Raw genomic sequence first — 18,358 nt, 5'->3', positions numbered from 1 at the left:
CCCAAAGTGCTGGGATTACATGTATGTGAAATTTAAAAAAGAAAATGTTACATAACTGCAAGGAAGGCATAAGAAAGACTATTTTCATTTATTTAGTTGATCCCCCTTCTCATTTCCTAATAGTCTGACACTTGTTGCCATGTTTTATTTAATCTTTTTTATTTAATCTTTTAATTAAAAAAAAAAAAAACCCATTAACAGTACATTTTGGTCTAAAATGGTCCCTCTGCTGAAATGCTAGGTGCTAGCTGTAATTCTGGCTTTAAAAACCAAAACCAAATACATAATAAATAAAAATTAGAATTAGTTGCCATTCTACTCCAAACCAGCTAGCCTAGCTGAAGAGAAGAGGGAAGGGGAAGAGGCCAGAGAAAGGAGGAGGCAGTGAAATCTTGGACCTGTGGCTACAGGGACAGCTGAAGGAAGTAGCACAAAGAAAGATCATCCAAGCAGTCCCCGGTAGAGCCCCCACTTTTTGGCAGGGGTAGGATAAGGGTCCTGTGTACCCTCCTACCCTCAATTCATTTGTGTCATAAAGGGAAAAAGTTAAAAGTCAGCTCAGCTTTGGCTTCTGGCCCGAGTTAGGGAGCTTAGAAAGGTAAGCCTTGGTCCAGCTTTGGCAGAATGAGGCCCACAGGTGGGACAATAAGGCACAACCCTGGCTCTGGAGGTCAGGGAGTCAAAGGCAAACAGCTAGGGCCAAATTCTCAGAATAAGGAATGTGAGTTGGAACCCCTACCCCCAGAGAGCTGAGGGAGGACCTCAAAAGCAGTCGGAAGGATGACTCGGAGGATACAGAGGAAAATTCAGCCATTCCCCTCTAAGAAAGGATACAACCAGCCTCCCCCTACCTGGGGATAGGCTGGTTAGAATTTGGTTTAAAGGCAACTGGGTGACAAGAGGGAGGATGTGAAGAACTCTCCTCGCCTTGTCCCTTTTCCCAGAGCTTAAAGTGACCCTATAGTGGGGAGTGGGGATAGTTCCTTGGCTTTATGCATTAATCTGGGAGGCAGCTGGAATAATGGTTCAGTCATTCTTACGATGGTTGTTACTGAGGATGGGGTGGCCATTGGCTAGGGGCCGGCTCTTTGCTCCTCCCCCAACTGCAGCCTCCTCCCCCTCTGAGCTCTCTGTTTCTTCGCGGTCACTGCGTTCATCTTCTACCAGCTGTGGAAAGGGACAAGAAGGGTTATTACATGAGATCCTCAAACCCCTAAGGACTGCTGCTCTCTGAGGGTGGCTTGTTCCTGTTATACCCAGGGCCCCACACTGGCTTTTTTTTATAGTAAGGCCTATACAATGGGAACAGAGTCTTCACCTTTCCAGTTATGAACTTGTGGGCCATGCGCAAAATGAGGTAGGCCCAGAAGATATGCAGCAGCTGTAGAACTCCCATCATGCAGTTGAAGAAGTAATAGCCAAAGAAGGCAGGATAGAGCTCCAGTGGGTACACCAGGGTGCAATGCAGGATCCTGAGGATTCAAGGGGAGAGAGAATTGTAAACATGGGCAGGAACGGGTAAGACACCAGGGAGACGAAGGAAGGGGAGAAAGGCAAGGCTCCTGATTTCAGAACAGGAGTGCAGCCTGGCTGCCTGCTCACCAGAAGGGCAGGATGACCAGTCGAGTGATGATGAAAACGATGGCGAAGACGATGAAGATGTTGTTGCAGGTGTTCTTCCATCCCGCATAGTTAAACATCTTGGCTGACTGCGTAGAGAGCCCCCCCGCCATCATCATGGGCTCCCGACTCCCCCGAGTACATTCCTGCATACACCCCAGTCGGGAGCACTGGCTCTGTGCCCTCCTCCTTGGTCCCAGGATTGTCACCCTCCAAATCCCCACCCGCCACCTCCTTCCCAAAGAAAACCAAGGGACATAAGAGCCTGCAACCAGGGTCTCTGGAGCTGAGGAAGCCTCACCTCTAGCAGGTAATCGGAAGAGTCGTGCAGCGCCATGATGAGAGTCCCAGCTCGGATGTAATTGGCAAACCAGGAAAAGCTGATGAGGATGATGGTGGCCACATGGTGGATGATCTGTTCCTTGAAATCCTGCAGAGATGATGCAGGCCCCAGGGACTTCTTCTTATGCCCCAGCTCTCACTATGTCTTCCTCCCCCTTGCCTTTAGTTTCCCATATCCCAACAGCTCCATCCAGAGTACCCAGAAGTCAAAGGACTGGGTGTTCATCCCAAGGCCTCATGTTGGCTCTTGGGCTTAATTGCACAACCCCTTCACCCACCTTTCGCTTGACATCAGAGGCAATGCTGAAGAGCAGGGACCAGTAGAAGGAAAGTTCAATCATGTAGTACCAATACTGGGAAGGGATAGTGCTCTGGGAGAGGAGAGAGAGGTAAGAGCAAACAGCCCCAAGGGTGTCCCCACTCCACAAACCCTCTTGCCCCTGAGGTTCTCGGTTCCATCACTCCAACCCCTCTGCCGTGGATTCCAAAAGCCATCTCTTCACTGGGGTGTGTCTTAATGTACCCCCATATGAGGAACCAGGACTCATACCTGTATGGGATATCCCTCCCAAACTTTCTTCATGTCATAGAACCAGGGCTTCTGCAGAGAGAGGGTGAGAAGTTAAAAGAGGAGGAACCCGGCCGGTCGCAGTGGCTCACACCTGTAATCCCAGCACTTTGGGAGGCCAAGGTGGCTGGATCACGAGGTCAGGAGTTCAAGACCAGCCTGGCCAATATGGTCAAACCCCATCTATACTAAAATTGCAAAAATCAGCCAGCGTGGTGGCGTGTGCCTGTAATCCCAGCTACCCGGGAGGCTGCGGCAGAAGAATCACATGAACCTGGGAAGTGGAGGTTGCAGTGAGCTGAGATCATGCCACTGCTCTCCAGCCTGGGGTACAGAGTGAGACTCCATCTCAAAAAAAAAAGGGAATCCAAATTCCATGGCCTCACCCAACCTTGCCAGAGAACCTACTCCCCACCCCAGTAATCCCCACTCACATCCACAATGACGGCCATGCCGGCAATGAAGGCGATCAGGTAAAATGTGAATCTCCAGCTGACAGGAAGCAGAAGTGGCTAGGTCAGAGGACAGCACAGTCTCCCAGCAGCCCCCACATACCTGCAGACATCCTCGCAAGATACCGTTAATAACTGAATTCACCTCCTCACGTCTCCCTGCGCACAGCCACCGCCTGCCCCTCCCAGCAAGACACATCAGATCTTCCTTGCCACCCAGCTTCTCCCGCCCCGGCCTCCCCCACCTGGCTTCTCGGAACTTCTTGAGGAGACTGGGCCGGTCCTGGTTGCGGCGGCGGCGGAACCAACGCTCTACCTGACGGCCAGAGAGCCCGCTCTGCCGGGACAAAAGCTCTACCTCCGCCTGGGCAGAGAAGAAGCCCGTTGTTACGTTTACCTTCAGAACTCGGCAGCACCCCCAGCCTCTCCCAGTAACAACCTCGGTCAGCACCACCGCTTCCCCATCTCTTCACCCACCAGAGCGAACATTCAAACCCTTTCCCCTCCCCACCAAACTCAGTGATTCCAAGAGCCAGAGCAGCCTGCGGCTCGTACCTGCTTGGGCTGCTTGCCACTGGTCAGGTAGAAATGTTCCAAGGTGGCGTTGGGAGGTGCCCGCAGCCGAGTTTTCTCCTTGATGTTCAAGAGGGCAGCCAGTGGTGTAGCCACGTACCTGGGACAGGTGTATGAGTAAGGTATCTAGCTTGCTGGGAAGGGAAAGGGCTGCAAGCTAAAGCAACTTTATCCCTGGCCTCAGTTTCCCCAGCTTCCTGGCAACCCCCTTTTCTCTAGCCTCCAGGGCTGCCCATAGCTGACAAAGCTGCCTGTGTTCACTAGTGGCCAGGCGAGTGGCTGGCGGGTGGAGGGTGAGAACAAATAACCATTGATAGAAAGGGCCTGGGGGTGCTGAGCCTTCAGGAAGACAATGGTGCCTTCAGGGGAGGGGGTGCACAGTGGGCAGGAACCTGAGTAGCCAGAACACCAGGGTCTAGGGCTAACTAAACAGCAAGAAACAAACTTGAAGTCCAAGAAACTGCAACAGGCAACTGGGGAAGACGTGAGGGTAGGCTGGAATGCTTACAGCTCAAAGAAGTATCGAATGATGAGGAAGAGCAAGGCCAGGGGCAGCGTGATATAGAGGTCTGAGGCTTTGGCGTACACACGTCCATCTCGGTCTTCTAGGTCAGCCCAGGTCAAGTTCACAGGCAGCCACAGACGTTCCCACCAGAAGTAATCATACAAGGTCTGGAGCATCCTGAGTGAGGCGGGAAAGGTAGAGGGCATCAACAGGGAGCAGCTTTGGGAGAAGAGAGAGACGAATCAAAGTTTTCAGGGTATATCCAGGGGGCAGGGACTGGAGCTCTAGATACAGCCCTGTCCTGGCCATGCGGCCTTGGACAAATCAGTTTCCTCGTCTGTAATACGGTGGCTTTCCGGTTTTAACATTTTCTGTCTACAGTAACCTGTGGATGTGACTGCCTGGAATTGAGAAGCTTGGAGCCTTTACAGCCTCTGATTTCGGGGTGGGGTGGGGGGAAGAACTTGGGGATCTTCTTGTCATTTTGCTCCCTCAACCTGGAAGACAGGCAGGACCTGGCCCCAGAAGCTGCAGCCAAACATCTGAGTCAAGTCCCTCCCTTATCCCCCCTCCTCCGGCGATTTCCTCATGCCTCAAGGCCAACTCAGCTGAAAGCTTCCGAGGGTTTCCCCAAAATATGGAAGGGCTGAGGCTAAACCTTCTTCCCTTTGACCCATCTGAGTATCAGGTCCGTAAAGAAAAATTAAGAGACCAGGGTAGACTGGGCGGTGGCTCAGGCCTGTAATCTCAGCACTTTGGGAGGCCGAGGCAAGCAGATCATTTGAGATCAGGAGTTTGAGACCAGCCTGGGCAACATGGTGAAACCCCATCTCTACAAAAAAATACAAAAATTAGCTGGGTGTGGTGGCCCATGCCTGTAATCCCAGCTAGTCAGGAGGCTGCGGTGGAAGGATCACTTGAGCCTGGGAGGCGGAGATTGCAGTGAGAGTGGATTGAACGCGCCACTGTACTCTATCCTGGGTGACAATAAGACTTTTTTTTGTTTTTAAAAAATGCCGGGCGCGGTGGCTCAAGCCTGTAATCCCAGCACTTTGGGAGGCCGAGGCGGGTGGATCACGAGGTCGAGAGATCGAGACCATCCTGGTTAACATGGTGAAACCCCGTCTCTACTAAAAATACAAAAAAATCAGCTGGGCATGGTGGCGCGTGCCTGTAATCCCAGCTACTCAGGAGGCTGAGGCAGGAGAATTGCCTGAACCCAGGAGGCGGAGGTTGCGGTGAGCCGAGATCGCGTCATTGCACTCCAGCCTGGGTAACAAGAGCGAAACGCCGTCTCAAAAAAAAAAAAAAAAAAAGGCAAGCCAAAAGAAAGCAAAATTATGTCCCCAAATGATGCTGAGCTCTAAAACAATCACTGGACATCAAACTCCTACACACAAGGTTGACACTCCACACCAAGCCATCTAGACCTTACACAGAAGGCAGAAGGGCTCTATATGTAAGACTTTTTTTTTTTTGAGACAGTCTCACTTCGTCACCAGGCATCAGGCTGGAGTGCAGTGGCGCGACCTCGGCTCACCGCAACCTCCGCCTCCTGGGTTCAAGCAATTCTCCTGCCTCAGCCTCCGAGTAGCTGAGACTACAGGCGCGCACCACCACACCCAGCTAATTTTTTTGTATTTTCAGTAGAGACGGGGTTTCACCATGTTGGCCAGGATGGTCTCGATCTCTTGACCTCGTGATCCACCCGCCTTGGCCTCCCAAAGTGCTGGGATTACAGGCGTGAGCCACCGCGCCCGGCCAAGACTTTTTAGAAAGAAAAGTGAGGGTAGGGCTGCAGAGTCAAGGATTGTGGGGCTGGGAACCAAGACACTAGACCAATACATTTGGTGGAACGAAATGCTATTATTTTATTTTCTTTTGAGACAGGGTCTTCCTCTGTCACCCGAGCTGGGGTGCAGTGGTACATTCACGGCTCACTGCAACCTCCACCTCCCTGCCTCAACCTCCTAAGTAGCTGGGACTATAGGCGCACATACCACATCTGGCTAATTTTTGAATTTTTTTTCTTTGGTAGAGACAGGGTTTTGCCATGTTGCCCAGGCTAGTCTTGAACACCTGGACTCAAGCAATCTGCTGGCCTTCGCCTCCCAAAGTGCTGGGATTACAGGCGTGAGCCACGGTGCCTGGCCAGAGCTATTTCATATAACCAAATGCTCATCCAGAAAATACAACCCTGCAGGGGAATACCCATACCCCTTGAGTCTAGGAAAGAGCCGCTATGTACACCTCCTCCCCCCACCAAAAGAGGAAGGAGCGCGGTGGAAGTGACCACTCAGATACCCCGAGGGAGGGAAGGAACGGTCTGTGTGTAGCTCAAGAGGCAGGAGCAGCTGCTTGGAGCTGAGAGGAATGGCCGATGGCCCGGAGGAGCCAGGGATGCTGGGTCCAGCACACCACCTGGCAGTCCTGGGACTCAGCAAGCAGCAGCAGCAGGATGACCAGGACAGTCTTTTCCAGGGTCCCTGGTCCTCGTTCTCCTCCTGGGAAGGAGGTGAGGCAGTGGGATTCGGGTTGGCCCAGAAAGTGAAAGCTCAGACAGAAGGAAGGTGGTCCCCTTCCACATGGTAAGAAGAGAGAGTGGGGAGACTGTTATCCACAGTGACCTAGAGACCAGTTGGTGCCACTGACTGAAGAGGAGCCCTCAGACCACAGCTGGGCTGGGCTGGCCCTGCTGCTGCTCTGACAGCCCCCGCTCCATCCCCACCCGCCGCAGAAGCCCTTGCGAAATCCCTCAGCCTGTCACGGGTCAGTATTCCAGCTCAAGGACTTTACCCCCTTGTCCCCACTCCTGGTCACTGATCTCTCGAATGAAATCAGAGGTCAGCACTGCCAGTAAAGGAGCTTCAGCTCCACCTTCTCCCCTCCTCCTCCCCCTATCACACACGCACATTCCAGGCACTGCCCCTGCCCCCCTCCACCTCAGCCAGAATAAATATTTAATTAAAGAGATGGAAGCCTTCTGAACTGAACAAAATTAAATGTAATTATCCACAGTGGAACTCCCTCCACCACACACACACATACACACACATACACACACACACACACACACACAACTTTTCCTAGAGAAAAGTTGTAGAAAATTGAATAGAGAAGGGACGATACTGAACACCTCCATGTGTTTGCACATGGCCCCCTCTTCTCACTTTTTTTGCTCAGCCAGATTGAAAGTGAGTCACCTGACTGCTGTCTCTTGGAGCCCAACTTCTCCTCCGCAGAAATGTAAAGCCAAAGGTACCGTGCTGCCCAGGCAGTCCTAGACTTTGGGTCCCATCCCCAGCCAGGTCGGTGAAAACCGGCAGGGATGTTTCTCTAGTCAGGCGGCAGGCTGGAGTCCCAGAGGGAGGGCAGAGCCCTTGCTGGACTCCTGGGGCCCAGGAATGTCTCATGCCGGCAAAGCAGGTGAGGAGCTGGGGAAGGGGGTGGGGGACAGGCAAAGTAGGCGCCAGAGAATGGTCAGACACCTGGGCAGTGCAACTTCTCACTCCCCAGGAGGAGACAGAGCCTGTCCTCTTCCGCTACAAGCAGAGAGAGTGGAAGACAGGGAAATGCACACTAATGGGGACTCTTAGACTGGGGCTGCAGGCTTCCCATGAGCACAGCCCTCCCGGGTGGGCCTGTTCCTCCATTAGTAGAAAGGCACTACCCCCATCTCCCCAGCAGGGAGGCCCGAGATTCCGCAGGGTCAGGACCTCTGACTCAACAGCATGGGAGGGGAAAACAGCTGGGGCCCGGCCGGCCTCACTTACACATCCCCGCAGAACCCTCGGCTCCCCAAGGCAGTGCTGGGGCGGCCTCCGGGCATCAGCACACAGATCCAAGCAAGATCCCATCAACAAGAGGCTGGGGCAAGCAAAGGTGATGTGTGCACAGGGCAGGGAGACACCCCTGTTTTTCCAGGTGCCCGGGGCCTTCAGGCCCTTGATTGCTTGTGGAGAAAAATCACAGCTACAAACACTTTTCCACCAAGAATTCACTCCTTCAGACCCACGAAGAGACATGGTATCTGTCTGTCTGCCTACCTTCTCTCTCACATACATACCTACCTTGGAGGCACAGAAGCCACTTTCTGAGGCACAGGCTGGAGAGGGGCCAGAAGAGCAGGGATTTCTCTGGCATTGTATTACCAGGAACTTGAGCAGGACTCTGCCCAGCCCCAACCTTTGCCCTGACTCTGACTGACATCCCTGCAAGACCCCTCTAGGTGGAGGAAAGGAGGAGAGGATCCCCAAGGAAGTTTGCAGATCCAAAGGGCTGAGAGGGCAGAAGTTTGGGGCTGAGAGGAAGGAATTCTCAGACTTCACGTGGTCAGTCTGCCTGGCTCTCAGTCTGGAGGAATAACGGAGAACAGAAAAGGGTTATTGACAAGGGAGGAGAGAGTGACAGAGGTCCCACCAGCTCCCTGCGTGCACTGAAGACCTGAATAATCTTCCCTGTTGAAAACTTCCTTTCCAGGCAGCAGCAGCAGGTCATGAACTAGAACTAGAGGTCTACAAGCATGAATGCAGTCAAGAAGAGGCTGCAGGATGGGCCTCAGAATAAGCCAGATTGTAAAAAAGAGGTGGGTGAGAGGCAGTAAGAACAGCGGTCCGCAGCCGCATCTGGCCTACAGCTCGTCTGTAAAGTCCCATCAAAGGCCTCCAGAGACCCGAACGCTGCAGGAGACCATGGTCCCAGGGGCAGGGAGAGACAGGCAGGTTGGAGAGACAGCTGGGGCGGTGCTGAAGGACACAGTGAAGCATCAGCCAGCCTGTGGCCAGTGGCAGGAGAAGAGAAAGCCCTTCCTCCCAGGGAAAATCTGGCCAAAGGTCCCAGTGAGGGAAGTCGGGGACCAGGGCAGAAAAGGCTCTCTCTCTGGAACAGAGACTGTGCAGATCACGGTGCGGTCAGGGCCAGGTTCTCGGGGACAGGGCTGCAGACAAGTCCTTACCCTTAGGAGCCCCTTTACAAGCGCAGCCAGTCACACCCAGGTGCGGTCACCCCAACTCCGGCATAGGGCAGCAACCCCCACCCACCCCTGCCCCAACACAGATACGAGGGTGACTGCCTGCTAGAGTCCTTCCCGGACTCAATTATCCGGGAAAGGGGGTTCAGTGCATTCGTCACGGTTCTCAGAAGCCCCTGAACCTGGGCCTGGCAACTCAGGTGACTGAAATCAGGTTTTGATGCCAGGGGCCAGGCTTAGGGAGGAACTCCCAGTGCAGGCCAGAGACGAGTGCTCCACACCTGCAGCCAACCCACTTGCCACCGGCCTCTGGTGGTTAACAAGCTGCGGCCCGCCCGGAAAGCCAGTTCCACCGGGAGCTCCCTTGCCAGCCACTCACACCTCATAACGGTATAGGAACCTTAGCCCTCCCCGGCAGGGGCAGGCGCTGCGGGCCGCTCCTTCCTGTTTCCCGTTAAGCACATGGAAGCTTTGACCTCGCCTGGGAGGTGGGCCGGTAGGAAGAAAACGGAGCAGGGCCCCCGAGCCGCGGGACGCGTCCAGGCCGGGGCAACCCCGCGGGCCGCTGCCAGGGTGGAGGCTCTGGCGCCGACAGTCCACCCCCCAACAAAGGGGCGCCGCGGCTCGGCCCGGGCGCCCGCCGCCCCCGTGTCCCCACCTCCCGCCCTACCTGTTGCCCCGGAGGGCGTCTCAGGCTCGGGGCGGCGCTCCAGAGGACGCCGCGGCGCCAGGCCCGCCGGCCCCGGCCGCTCCCTGGAGGCGCTACGCCCGCCCTCCCCGGCCGCCGCCATGAGCGCCCGCAGCGCCCCCCGCCAGCGCCGCCCCCCCGACCCCACGGCCCTCCCAGCCCGGCCCCTCCGCGGCCCCGCGACCACGCGGACCCCGGGGCTCCCAGCTTTTCCGCGGTCCCTTCCGACCCCGCGTGGGGCTCCGGCGCCGGGCGGGGGCCCTGACTCACTCGGCGGCAGCGCTGGCGGGGCCGGGGCCGCTGCTCCGTGCGCTCCGTGTGCACCGTCTGCCCGGGTGGCAGCTCCGAGGCCCCTCGGCCTGGCTCCCCGCGCCTCTCCTCCCCCTTCCGCCCGCCCGCCCGCGCCGCCCTCGCCGCCCTCGCCGCCCTCGCCGCCCTCCCTCCTCCGCCCGCCGAGCCCAGTCGAGCTGAGCCCGAGCCCAGCCCGGAGAGAAAGGCCGCGAGCAGCTCCGGGGCCGGGAGCCTGGGCGTGGACGGGAGGGGAGGGCGGGGCGGCCTCTGCGCTGCGGCTGCCCCTTCCCCCCGCGCGGGCGCGGGGACCCCAGCCCTCCGCTCCCGGCCCCGGAGCCGCGCCCGCGGCCGTCACCACGCGCGGGAGAAGCCCCCGACGGGGGGAGGCGGGTCTGGGCTCCTCTGGCCACTTCGGGGTGGGAGGTCGCCCACCGGGACCGACACAGACGCACTGGGTGCCGCGGGGTCCCGGCACCCGAGCGGCGGCGCCCTTGCCCCCCACCCCTGCCACCGCCAACTGCAGTGCGGCCCCCGCGGTGGCACATTCCACCTCCAGCCCCACGGGGCGCCGGCGGAGAGGGCGCAGCCCGGGGGTCCAGCCCAAGTGCCTCGCGGCGAAGCTGAAACCTCTCCCGGGGCTGACCGAAGCAGCCGACCCTCTAGACCCAGTCAAAGCCTGCGACCCCTCGGGTGACCGTCGCCTACCCCGCCGTGAAAGCCGCGGCCTTTCCACCTGGGTGCTACAGAACCTACCCCCGTGGCCGTAAAGAGCAAACCCGAACTTGCGCACACCCGAGGGCCCTGTCTGAAAGAGCCACCCAACTTTTGTTTTGTAGAAAGTATTTGGATTTTCCAAAACTACTTTTATCCGTATTCGATTTCATGTTAAAAAGTGTTTTCCAGCCGGGCGATGTGACTCACGCCTGTAATCCTAACACTGTGGGAGGCCGAGGCGGGCGGATCACCTGAGGTCGGAGTTCAAGACCAGCCTGACCAACATGGTGAAACCACATCACTACTAAAAATACAAAAAATAACCGGGAGTGATTGCCCACGCTTGTAATCCCAGCTACTTGGGAGGCTGAGGCAGGAGAATTGCTTGAACCTGGGAGGTGGAGGTTGCAGTGAGCCAAGATTGCGCCATTGTGCTCCAGCCTAGGCGACACAGCAAGACTGTCTCAAAAAAAAAAAAAAAAAAAAATAGTTTTCCAGCCGGGTGCGGTGGCTCACTCCTGTAATCCCAGCACTTTGGGAGGCGGAGGTGAGCAGATCACGTGAGGTCAGGAGTTTAAGACCAGGGCGGTCAACATACCGAGACCCTACCTTTTAAATTTTTTTATAAGTGTTTTCCCCTTGAATAGTGTGGTAAAAATGAATGTTTCAGGAAGATGCAACATGTTTTTCCTAGAAAGCTGGCCTTAGCTCTTAACCTGAACGAATGTTGACTAAGGTGTATCTGTGGGCTCACATACAGGGAGAGCTGCGGCTTACTCCGTGGAGAGGTACCTTCATCAAATTTCTTACCTTGAGAAAGTGTTGCCTTTTTTATGCTGCCGCAGTCTGAGCCTCTGACAGTAGCTCGGTTTATCTGGTAAAATCCTGTAGGAAGGAGTGTGACCCCCACGAATCCAGCTAGGGGGCTCATCCCTCACCTCAGGATCTTTCTGGAGGGTAGGGAGGCAGAGACTGACCAACTCACCTGTTTGTTCAGCTGCTCTTTTCTTGGGGACCTGCAACCCAGGCACACCATGGGAGCAAAGAGAGTCACAGTCCCTAACCAGCTCCCAGGGCTTCTCCTGGCTCTTCCCTTGACTGATTTCCCAATTTCCAGCAACCCCTCCAGCCATGTTTTCTCCTCCTTCCCTTATTAGCGGATCTTCTGTCTTATCTTTCTTTTCTTTCCTTTCTTCTTTTGGAGACTGGGTCTCACTCTCACTGCAGCCTCGACCTTCTGGGCTCAAGCAATCCTCCCCCCTCAGCCTCCCAAGTAGCAGTGACCACAGGTGGTGCCACCACACCGGGCTCATTTTTGTATTTTTGATAGAGACACAAGATTTCACCATGTTGCTCAGGCTCTTCATGAACCCCTGAGCTCAAGTGATCCGCCCGCCTTGGCCTTTCTTGATTTTGTTTTGTTTTTGTTTTGAGACGGAGTCTCGCCCAGGCTGGAGTGCAGTGGCACAATCTCGGCTCGCTGCAACCTCTGCCTCCTGGGTTCAAGCAATCCTCCTGCCTCAGCCTCCCGAGCAGCCGGGATTACAGGCATATGCACCACCACACCGGGCTAATTTTTTAGTAGAGACAGAGTTTCACCGTGTTGCCCAGGCTGGTCTCAAACTCCTGAGCTCAGGCACTCTGCCCGCCTTGGCCTCCCAAAGTGCTGAGATTACAGGCGTGAGCCAACTTGAAGGCCAGTTGTCTCTTTCTACCCCTTTGTAACTCTCCTCCCTCAGCCTTCAATGCCAAAGTGCCCTCTTCGTTTCTTCAGTGCCCTCCCCAGAGTCCTTATCTGCTACACACCTACACACCTTTTTTTCCAGCACAGTTCCAGGGGCTCCTCTTTGGGCCCCAGCTCTCCTTTGGGTCTCTAACACTCTCCACACCTTCATCCTACTCATCTTCCTTCTTTTAGTTTTGAATCCCTTTCTTAGGTGGTTTTCCTAAGTGCCAGGCTTTCCTGTAGTTCCCACCAGACTCTCCAAATGCTTCCTCAGGAGGACTGAAGACTGGCTAATTTTTTTTTTTTTTTTTTTTAAGATAACAGAGGGGAGGGGAAGTCCTGGGGCTGAAGTTGGATAACCGGGGCCTGAGAAATAAAGATAAGAGGGTATACTCCTCCCCCGGGGGACAAAGGAGAAGGTGGATGGAGATGGGGAAACTGGGCCTCCGCCAGCACTGGGATGATGCCACCAGCCCTGCCGACATGCTTGGGGAGCACACACACCACTTGCCCTGGCTGGACCAGCGACTGTGATCGCCACCCTTCCAACCCATCCCCCGACGCCCAGGCTGGCACGGCCACGCCCACAGTGCCCCAAGTCCTGCCTGCCTTGCAGTGACTCACTTCCTCTGTATGGGCTGCTGAGGTGTCCCAAGGAGAGGACAGGCCATCTCCAGGCCTTCAGCCCAGAGTGCAGATATCTGACCAGGTTTCGCAGATGAGCAAACATGCGTGGAGCCCAAATGTGGAAGGTGGGTTTATCAGGTCAGGTGGGACTGTTAACACTGAAGCCTATTTGGCTAAGAAGCCGAGCCTGGCTAGTGCCTAAGAGAGATTCAGGGGCCAGGAGTTGCAGGGAGGAAACATTTCCTAACAAGAGGTAAAATAGCCAAGAGGAGTTTCTATGTATTCTGAAATCAGGCAATGGAAAGTATTTGCAGAAAAGCAATGTAGGGACCGGGCACGATGACTCACGCCTGTAATCCCAGCACTTTGGGAGGCCAAGGTGGGTGGATCACCTGAGGTAAGGAGTTCAAGACTAGCCTGGCCAATGTGGTGAAACCCCGTCTCTACTAAAAATACAAAAATTAGCTGGGCATGGGGACGCATGCCTGTCCCAGCTACTTGGGAAGCTGAGGCAGGAGGATCGCTTGAACCCAGGAGGGGGAGGTTGCAGTGAGCCGAGATCGCGCCACTGCACTCCAGCCTGGGTGACAGAACGAGACTCTGTCTCAAAAATAAATAAAAGGCCGGGTGCAGTGGCTTACCCCTATAATCCCAGCACTTTGGGAGGCCGAGGTGGGTGGATCACCTGAGGTCAGGAGTTTGAGACCAGCCTGGCCAACATGGTGAAACCCTGTCTCTACTAAAAATACAAAAATTAGCTGGGCATGGTGGTGGGTGCCTGTAATCCCAACTACTTGGGAGGCTGAGGCAGGAGAATCACGTGAACCCGGGAGACAGAGGTTACAGTGAGCCGAGATCACACCACTGCACTCCAGCCTGGGCGACAGAGTGAGACTCGGTCTCAATAGATAACTAAACAAATAAATCAATGAAAGCAATGTAGGACTTGGGCGCTGAAGAGGTGGACCGGGCACGCAGCGGAGGCACTGTATGTGGCTGGCTGCCTTTCCCCTGTATTCCGCTAAGAGGGAGCCCAAATCCGCTTTGCCCACACCGAGGGATGAAGAAAACACCGAGCGGCAGTTGAGAAACCTGGATGCCGGTTCCAACTCTGCGGCCTTGGGAAGTCACTCGGCCTCCTTGAGTCAGTCATGAAAGGGTGGTAGATGAGATCTTCTCTAAGATTTCCTCCAACTCTCCAGTTCTAAAATGTACCGCATGGGGGTGGAAGGTGATCCGTACGTCTGACAGCAGCTGCAGTCTGGCCCTGAAGTTGAACAAAACAGCACCCAGGGAGAGCAGCGCGCTTGCACCAGGCTTCCGTGCAGCGACCGTGAAGGCATCACACACACACACACACACACACACACTCCTCACAAGCAGGGACTTCGCTTCTGCCACGTGACCGAGCTTCTGCCGGCCTTTCCAAAGTCAGAGTTCAGCCTGGCGGATTGGCCGGGAGTCCCCTGGAGACGTTTGGCGCGGGGGAAGCAGGAGGCCTCACGGTTCCTTCAGTTCCCCTTAAGTCTGCAGGGAAGGTAGCCAGGTACAGAAAGCCGAGGGCCGGGGGTCCCCAGCTGCTGAGCAGCCTCCCATGGCTACCCAGCCTAAGTGCGGTCACCCAGTCTCCCGCACGTGTCCGAGGTCAGCCTCGGCGGCTCCCCTGCGTAAGATCTACCTGAGGCTCTTCCCCTGATGCTACTCGCATGCCAGGGCCACCCAGGAACCTGGCGTCCTCAGGAGGCTGCACTTCCCACGTGGGCTGAGACCGCCCCCTGGTAGGTGGGGCTGGAGCCAGAGACCTCAAGGGACCACTAGGGGGCCCCAGACGCTCAGGGGCTGCGCGCGCCCTCTTGTGGCCATTTTGGGATTGGCAAGCAAAGTTTCAGAAGGGAGCCAAGATCTGACTTCTCAGAGAGGTTAAGTAGCAACAACAGTAACAGTTACCGTATCACAATGCTTACTGTTATATTAGTTAACATTGTGACATTTCCACTTAACGGCGCTGTGCCCACAACTCTTCTAAGTGCTTTATATGCACTGTACTTATTTCTCACAACAACCTACAACGCGAACATCACTGTGTGTCTGTTGATGAGGAATGTGAGCACAGAAAGGTTCAGGTAGTTGCCCAAGGTCACACAGAAGACCAGAATCTCGCCTCTGAGAATCCTGGCTCCAGACGCTTTGTTTTCACCCACCACGCACGCTGAGACTGAGTCCCATTTTTGGGTTGTCAGGGCACACTGTAAACTATAATTTCAGATAAACAAAAAGTAATAATTACAGGAGGTGGCTCACACCTGTAATCCCAGCACTTTGGGAGGCCGAGGTGGGCAGATCACCTGAGGTCTGAAATTTGAGACCAGCCTGACCAACATGATGAAACCCCGTCTCCACTAAAAATGCAAAAATCAGCCAGGCATGGTAGCAGACACCTATAATCCCAACTACTCAGGAGGCTGAGGCAGAAGAATCACTTGAACCCTAGAGGTGTAGGTTGCAGTGAGCCGAGATAGCACCACTACATTCCAGCCTGGGCAACAAAGTGAGTGAGACTCTGTCTCAAAAAAAAAAAAAAAAAAAAAAAAGCAGGCCGGGCGCGGTGGCTCAAGCCTGTAATCCCAGCACTTTGGGAGGCCGAGGCGGGTGGATCACGAGGTCGAGAGATCGAGACCATCCTGGTCAACATGGTGAAACCCCGTCTCTACTAAAAATACAAAAAAATTAGCTGGGCATGGTGGCACGTGCCTGTAATTCCAGTTACTCAGGAGGCTGAGGCAGGAGAATTGCTTGAACCCAGGAGACGGAAGTTGTGGTGAGCTGAGATCGCGCCATTGCACTCCAGCCTGGGTAACAAGAGTGAAACTCCGTCTCAAAAAAAAAAAAAAAAAAAAGTATATTTCATGAAATATTTGGGTCATACTTGTACCAACAAATGATTCCTCATTTATGTGAAATTCTAATTGAGCTGCATGTCTTGTATTTTTCTCTATTTAATCTAAAAACCCTAATTTACAAGGCACTTTTCTCGACCACACGCAATTGCACATATTACCCCATTTTTATATTTTTATTTTGCATTATTAGTTCAGTAGCTTTGGGGGAGGAGGTGGTGTTTCTCTAGAGGTCACATTACTTCATTTAATCATCCCAGGAAACCTGTCCTCGGAGGCGCCAGCATGTTCCACCGCCTCCGTCTCTCTCATTTAGAAAGCTGAAGGACTAGCAAAGCTTCCAGAACATAGATGGCAGAGCCGGGGATTGAACCTTCAGTCTCCAGTTCTGACACAGGTGCATGTTTTCCACTTCAACAGGAGAGAAAGTGAGGCGCCGTGATCACCACCGCAGACATGTCCCTTCGTGTCGTGTCCTCCAGCCTGGTCTACTCAGTGTGCCGGAGCCGCTGCAGTCCCTCCTCCAGGGATACAGGAATCCCAGCGGAGTCCTTCCTAGGTTGGGAGGGAGGCAGAGGAGTGGAGGCAGGCCTCTAGCTTCCGTGACCCTCCAGAGAGGCAGGAAGGAGACTGGGTTCAGACCCAAGGGAGCCAGCTGTGAGGCCGGAGCAGCTGCTGCGTGGGGGCGCCGGGGCTCGGCAGGGCTGTTCACCTGCTGCTCTGCGCACAGACAGCCTCAAGCCCAGCTGCTGCGGTTGCAGCTAAAACAGCCAAAGGGCCCCGGCTGCGGAAGGCAACAGAAGGAATCTAAGAAACCAGGCCAGGGAGCCTCCCCCATCTCCCTGTTGCCTTTTGGGAGCGCAGCGCTTCCCTCTGAAGGTAACACCCTTTGCATTTTTCTCTCTTGACTCTGTTCCTCAGCTTCCACCCCCAAATACTTGGGCCCTTCCTTCTCCACAGATATCAACAGTCCCCGGGCCCTCTCCACCCAGGCTGGCTGGCTCTAATAAGGCAGCAGTCAAGGGAGTTTCTGGGCTGGGACCCCCTCTGGGGTGCAGGCTGGGGTGCGCTGCTGGTATGTGCCCCGACAGGTTTTTCCCTATCAGCCTTGAAACCAGCCTGCAGCCTGTCTGACCTGCCCCCCAGGGAGCTGGAGCCAGGGGCAGAGCCAGGTCAGAAGCCGGACCTTGTGACTAGGCCTCTGTGGTCCCACCTGGACCTGCCAGGGAAGGCGGTGCACAAAGCCGCCTGTGTGTGAGGCTGAGCCGCTGTGAGGCTGAGCGGAGTTTACCCACGTGGGTTGAGACCCAGTTCCTGGGAAAAGAGATGATGGGCAGGAAGGCGTCTGCACGTGGGACTCTCCCGTTCCTCTCCCACGTCGGGGAGGGGCCAGAGCCAGACAGCAGCTGGGTTGGTCCCTGAGCGAGGTCCTCTGACTGGCTGTTCAGCCTAGGCTGCACACGCCCCCCTTTCCTCTACCAGGCCACCCCGGAGCTGGTCCTCTCACAGGCGAGCCACCAGCCCACGACAAGGACACCCACCTCGCCCCTCGCACCTCTAGGTCAGCACTAGGCCTGCGCCCCCGTCCCGGAGACCAGTCGACTGCTTGGGAGAGGGAAGAATGAGCTTTCCTCTTCCAACCCGAGAGCGCCTCCCGTCCCGTCCAGGAATCCATGTACTTTCGAGAACGCTTGCTCACATCAGCGCAGAGATTGCACCTGCTGACCTCGAGATTCCGGCCCCCGGCTCCGAGGGTGAGAGGCCGCCGAGCAGGTAGGCAGTCGTGCTGGCGGGACGTGAGCTCGGCCTGTCACCTGGGGCTGCGGGTCGGGGAAGATGCTATTTGGAGTTGTCTCCCGCTCTGCAGGCTTCATCCTGCCAACTCACCTCAGCCCCCCTACACTGCCCCGGAAGACCCCAGCCAGGCCCGAGAAGGAGGGTCAAAGACCTCAGAAGTGGGGCATCTACCCCAGACCAAGACCTGAGGAGCCTTGGTGCTGACCCTGGCGTCGGGGAGGGCTGGCGCCTGGTCCAGGAGCATCCCACATCAATCCCCACTTCCTAAAGGAACGGAGAGAGCTGGGGAAGGTGGGGGCCCCCCTCTTACCCCACCATTTCAGCTCCAGTTCTGGCTCCAAGCCTAAGCAGGATGATCTTTTTTTCTGCAGCAAGGGAAAGAAGTGACTGGAACCCAGGCTCCAAGGTCTGGGGGGGCGGGGGGCGGTCATAAGGAGTCCACAAAGGGCTGGGGAATTCAGCTCTGTGGGTTCCTGTTCCTTCCCCAGGACAGCCAGTAGCAGCATGTCTGTGAATGGCAGTAAGATGGCACCATCCGTCACCCAGGAGATCCTCAGCCACCTGGGCCTGGCCAGCAAGGTAGGTGCTG

The 18,358-nt window shown here is 55.6% G+C and overlaps 2 protein-coding genes across 14 annotated transcripts in view; one reads left to right on the top strand and one right to left on the bottom strand.

The window, feature by feature from the left end:
• Positions 1-69: 69 nt before the first annotated feature.
• On the bottom strand, positions 70-14,186 carry CERS2 (ceramide synthase 2). 4 transcript variants are annotated; one of them, XM_074390132.1, is made up of 11 exons: positions 14,168-14,186; positions 4,064-4,237; positions 3,538-3,655; positions 3,228-3,346; positions 2,965-3,022; positions 2,513-2,563; positions 2,241-2,333; positions 1,922-2,050; positions 1,603-1,709; positions 1,319-1,472; positions 70-1,167 (listed from the first exon to the last, which is right to left on the bottom strand). In XM_074390132.1, exons 2-11 carry the CDS (start codon positions 4,234-4,236, stop codon positions 1,027-1,029), a joined length of 1,143 nt encoding a protein of 380 aa, XP_074246233.1. In that variant the 5' UTR covers position 4,237; positions 14,168-14,186; the 3' UTR covers positions 70-1,026. The 4 variants fall into 4 exon arrangements, with proteins under 4 accessions (XP_074246233.1, XP_039316066.1, XP_039316067.1 ...); XM_039460132.2 differs by lacking the exon at positions 14,168-14,186 and adding an exon at positions 9,988-10,203; XM_039460133.2 differs by lacking the exon at positions 14,168-14,186 and adding an exon at positions 9,700-9,774.
• The window catches only part of ANXA9 (annexin A9), a 19,262-nt gene continuing 13,988 nt past the window's right edge, over positions 13,085-18,358 (top strand). The window contains exons 1-6 of one of the 10 annotated variants that reach the window (XM_074390142.1): positions 13,085-13,200; positions 16,393-16,851; positions 17,455-17,533; positions 17,640-17,745; positions 17,840-18,060; positions 18,258-18,348. In XM_074390142.1, coding sequence (XP_074246243.1) covers positions 18,274-18,348 — 75 coding nt within the window. In that variant the 5' untranslated portion in view covers positions 13,085-13,200; positions 16,393-16,851; positions 17,455-17,533; ... (1 more) ...; positions 17,840-18,060; positions 18,258-18,273. Of the gene's footprint in view, positions 13,201-16,245; positions 16,852-17,219; positions 17,746-17,839; positions 18,061-18,257; positions 18,349-18,358 lie in introns of those variants that run through there. The other 9 variants (XM_074390141.1, XM_074390140.1, XM_074390138.1 and 6 more) reach the window with 9 other exon arrangements.

Source organism: Saimiri boliviensis, chromosome 19 (genome assembly GCF_048565385.1).
Source record: "Saimiri boliviensis isolate mSaiBol1 chromosome 19, mSaiBol1.pri, whole genome shotgun sequence".
Taxonomy (NCBI): Eukaryota; Metazoa; Chordata; class Mammalia; order Primates; family Cebidae; genus Saimiri; species Saimiri boliviensis.
Note: the sequence above shows the minus strand (reverse complement) of the source record. Positions and strands in the feature narration are given on the sequence as shown.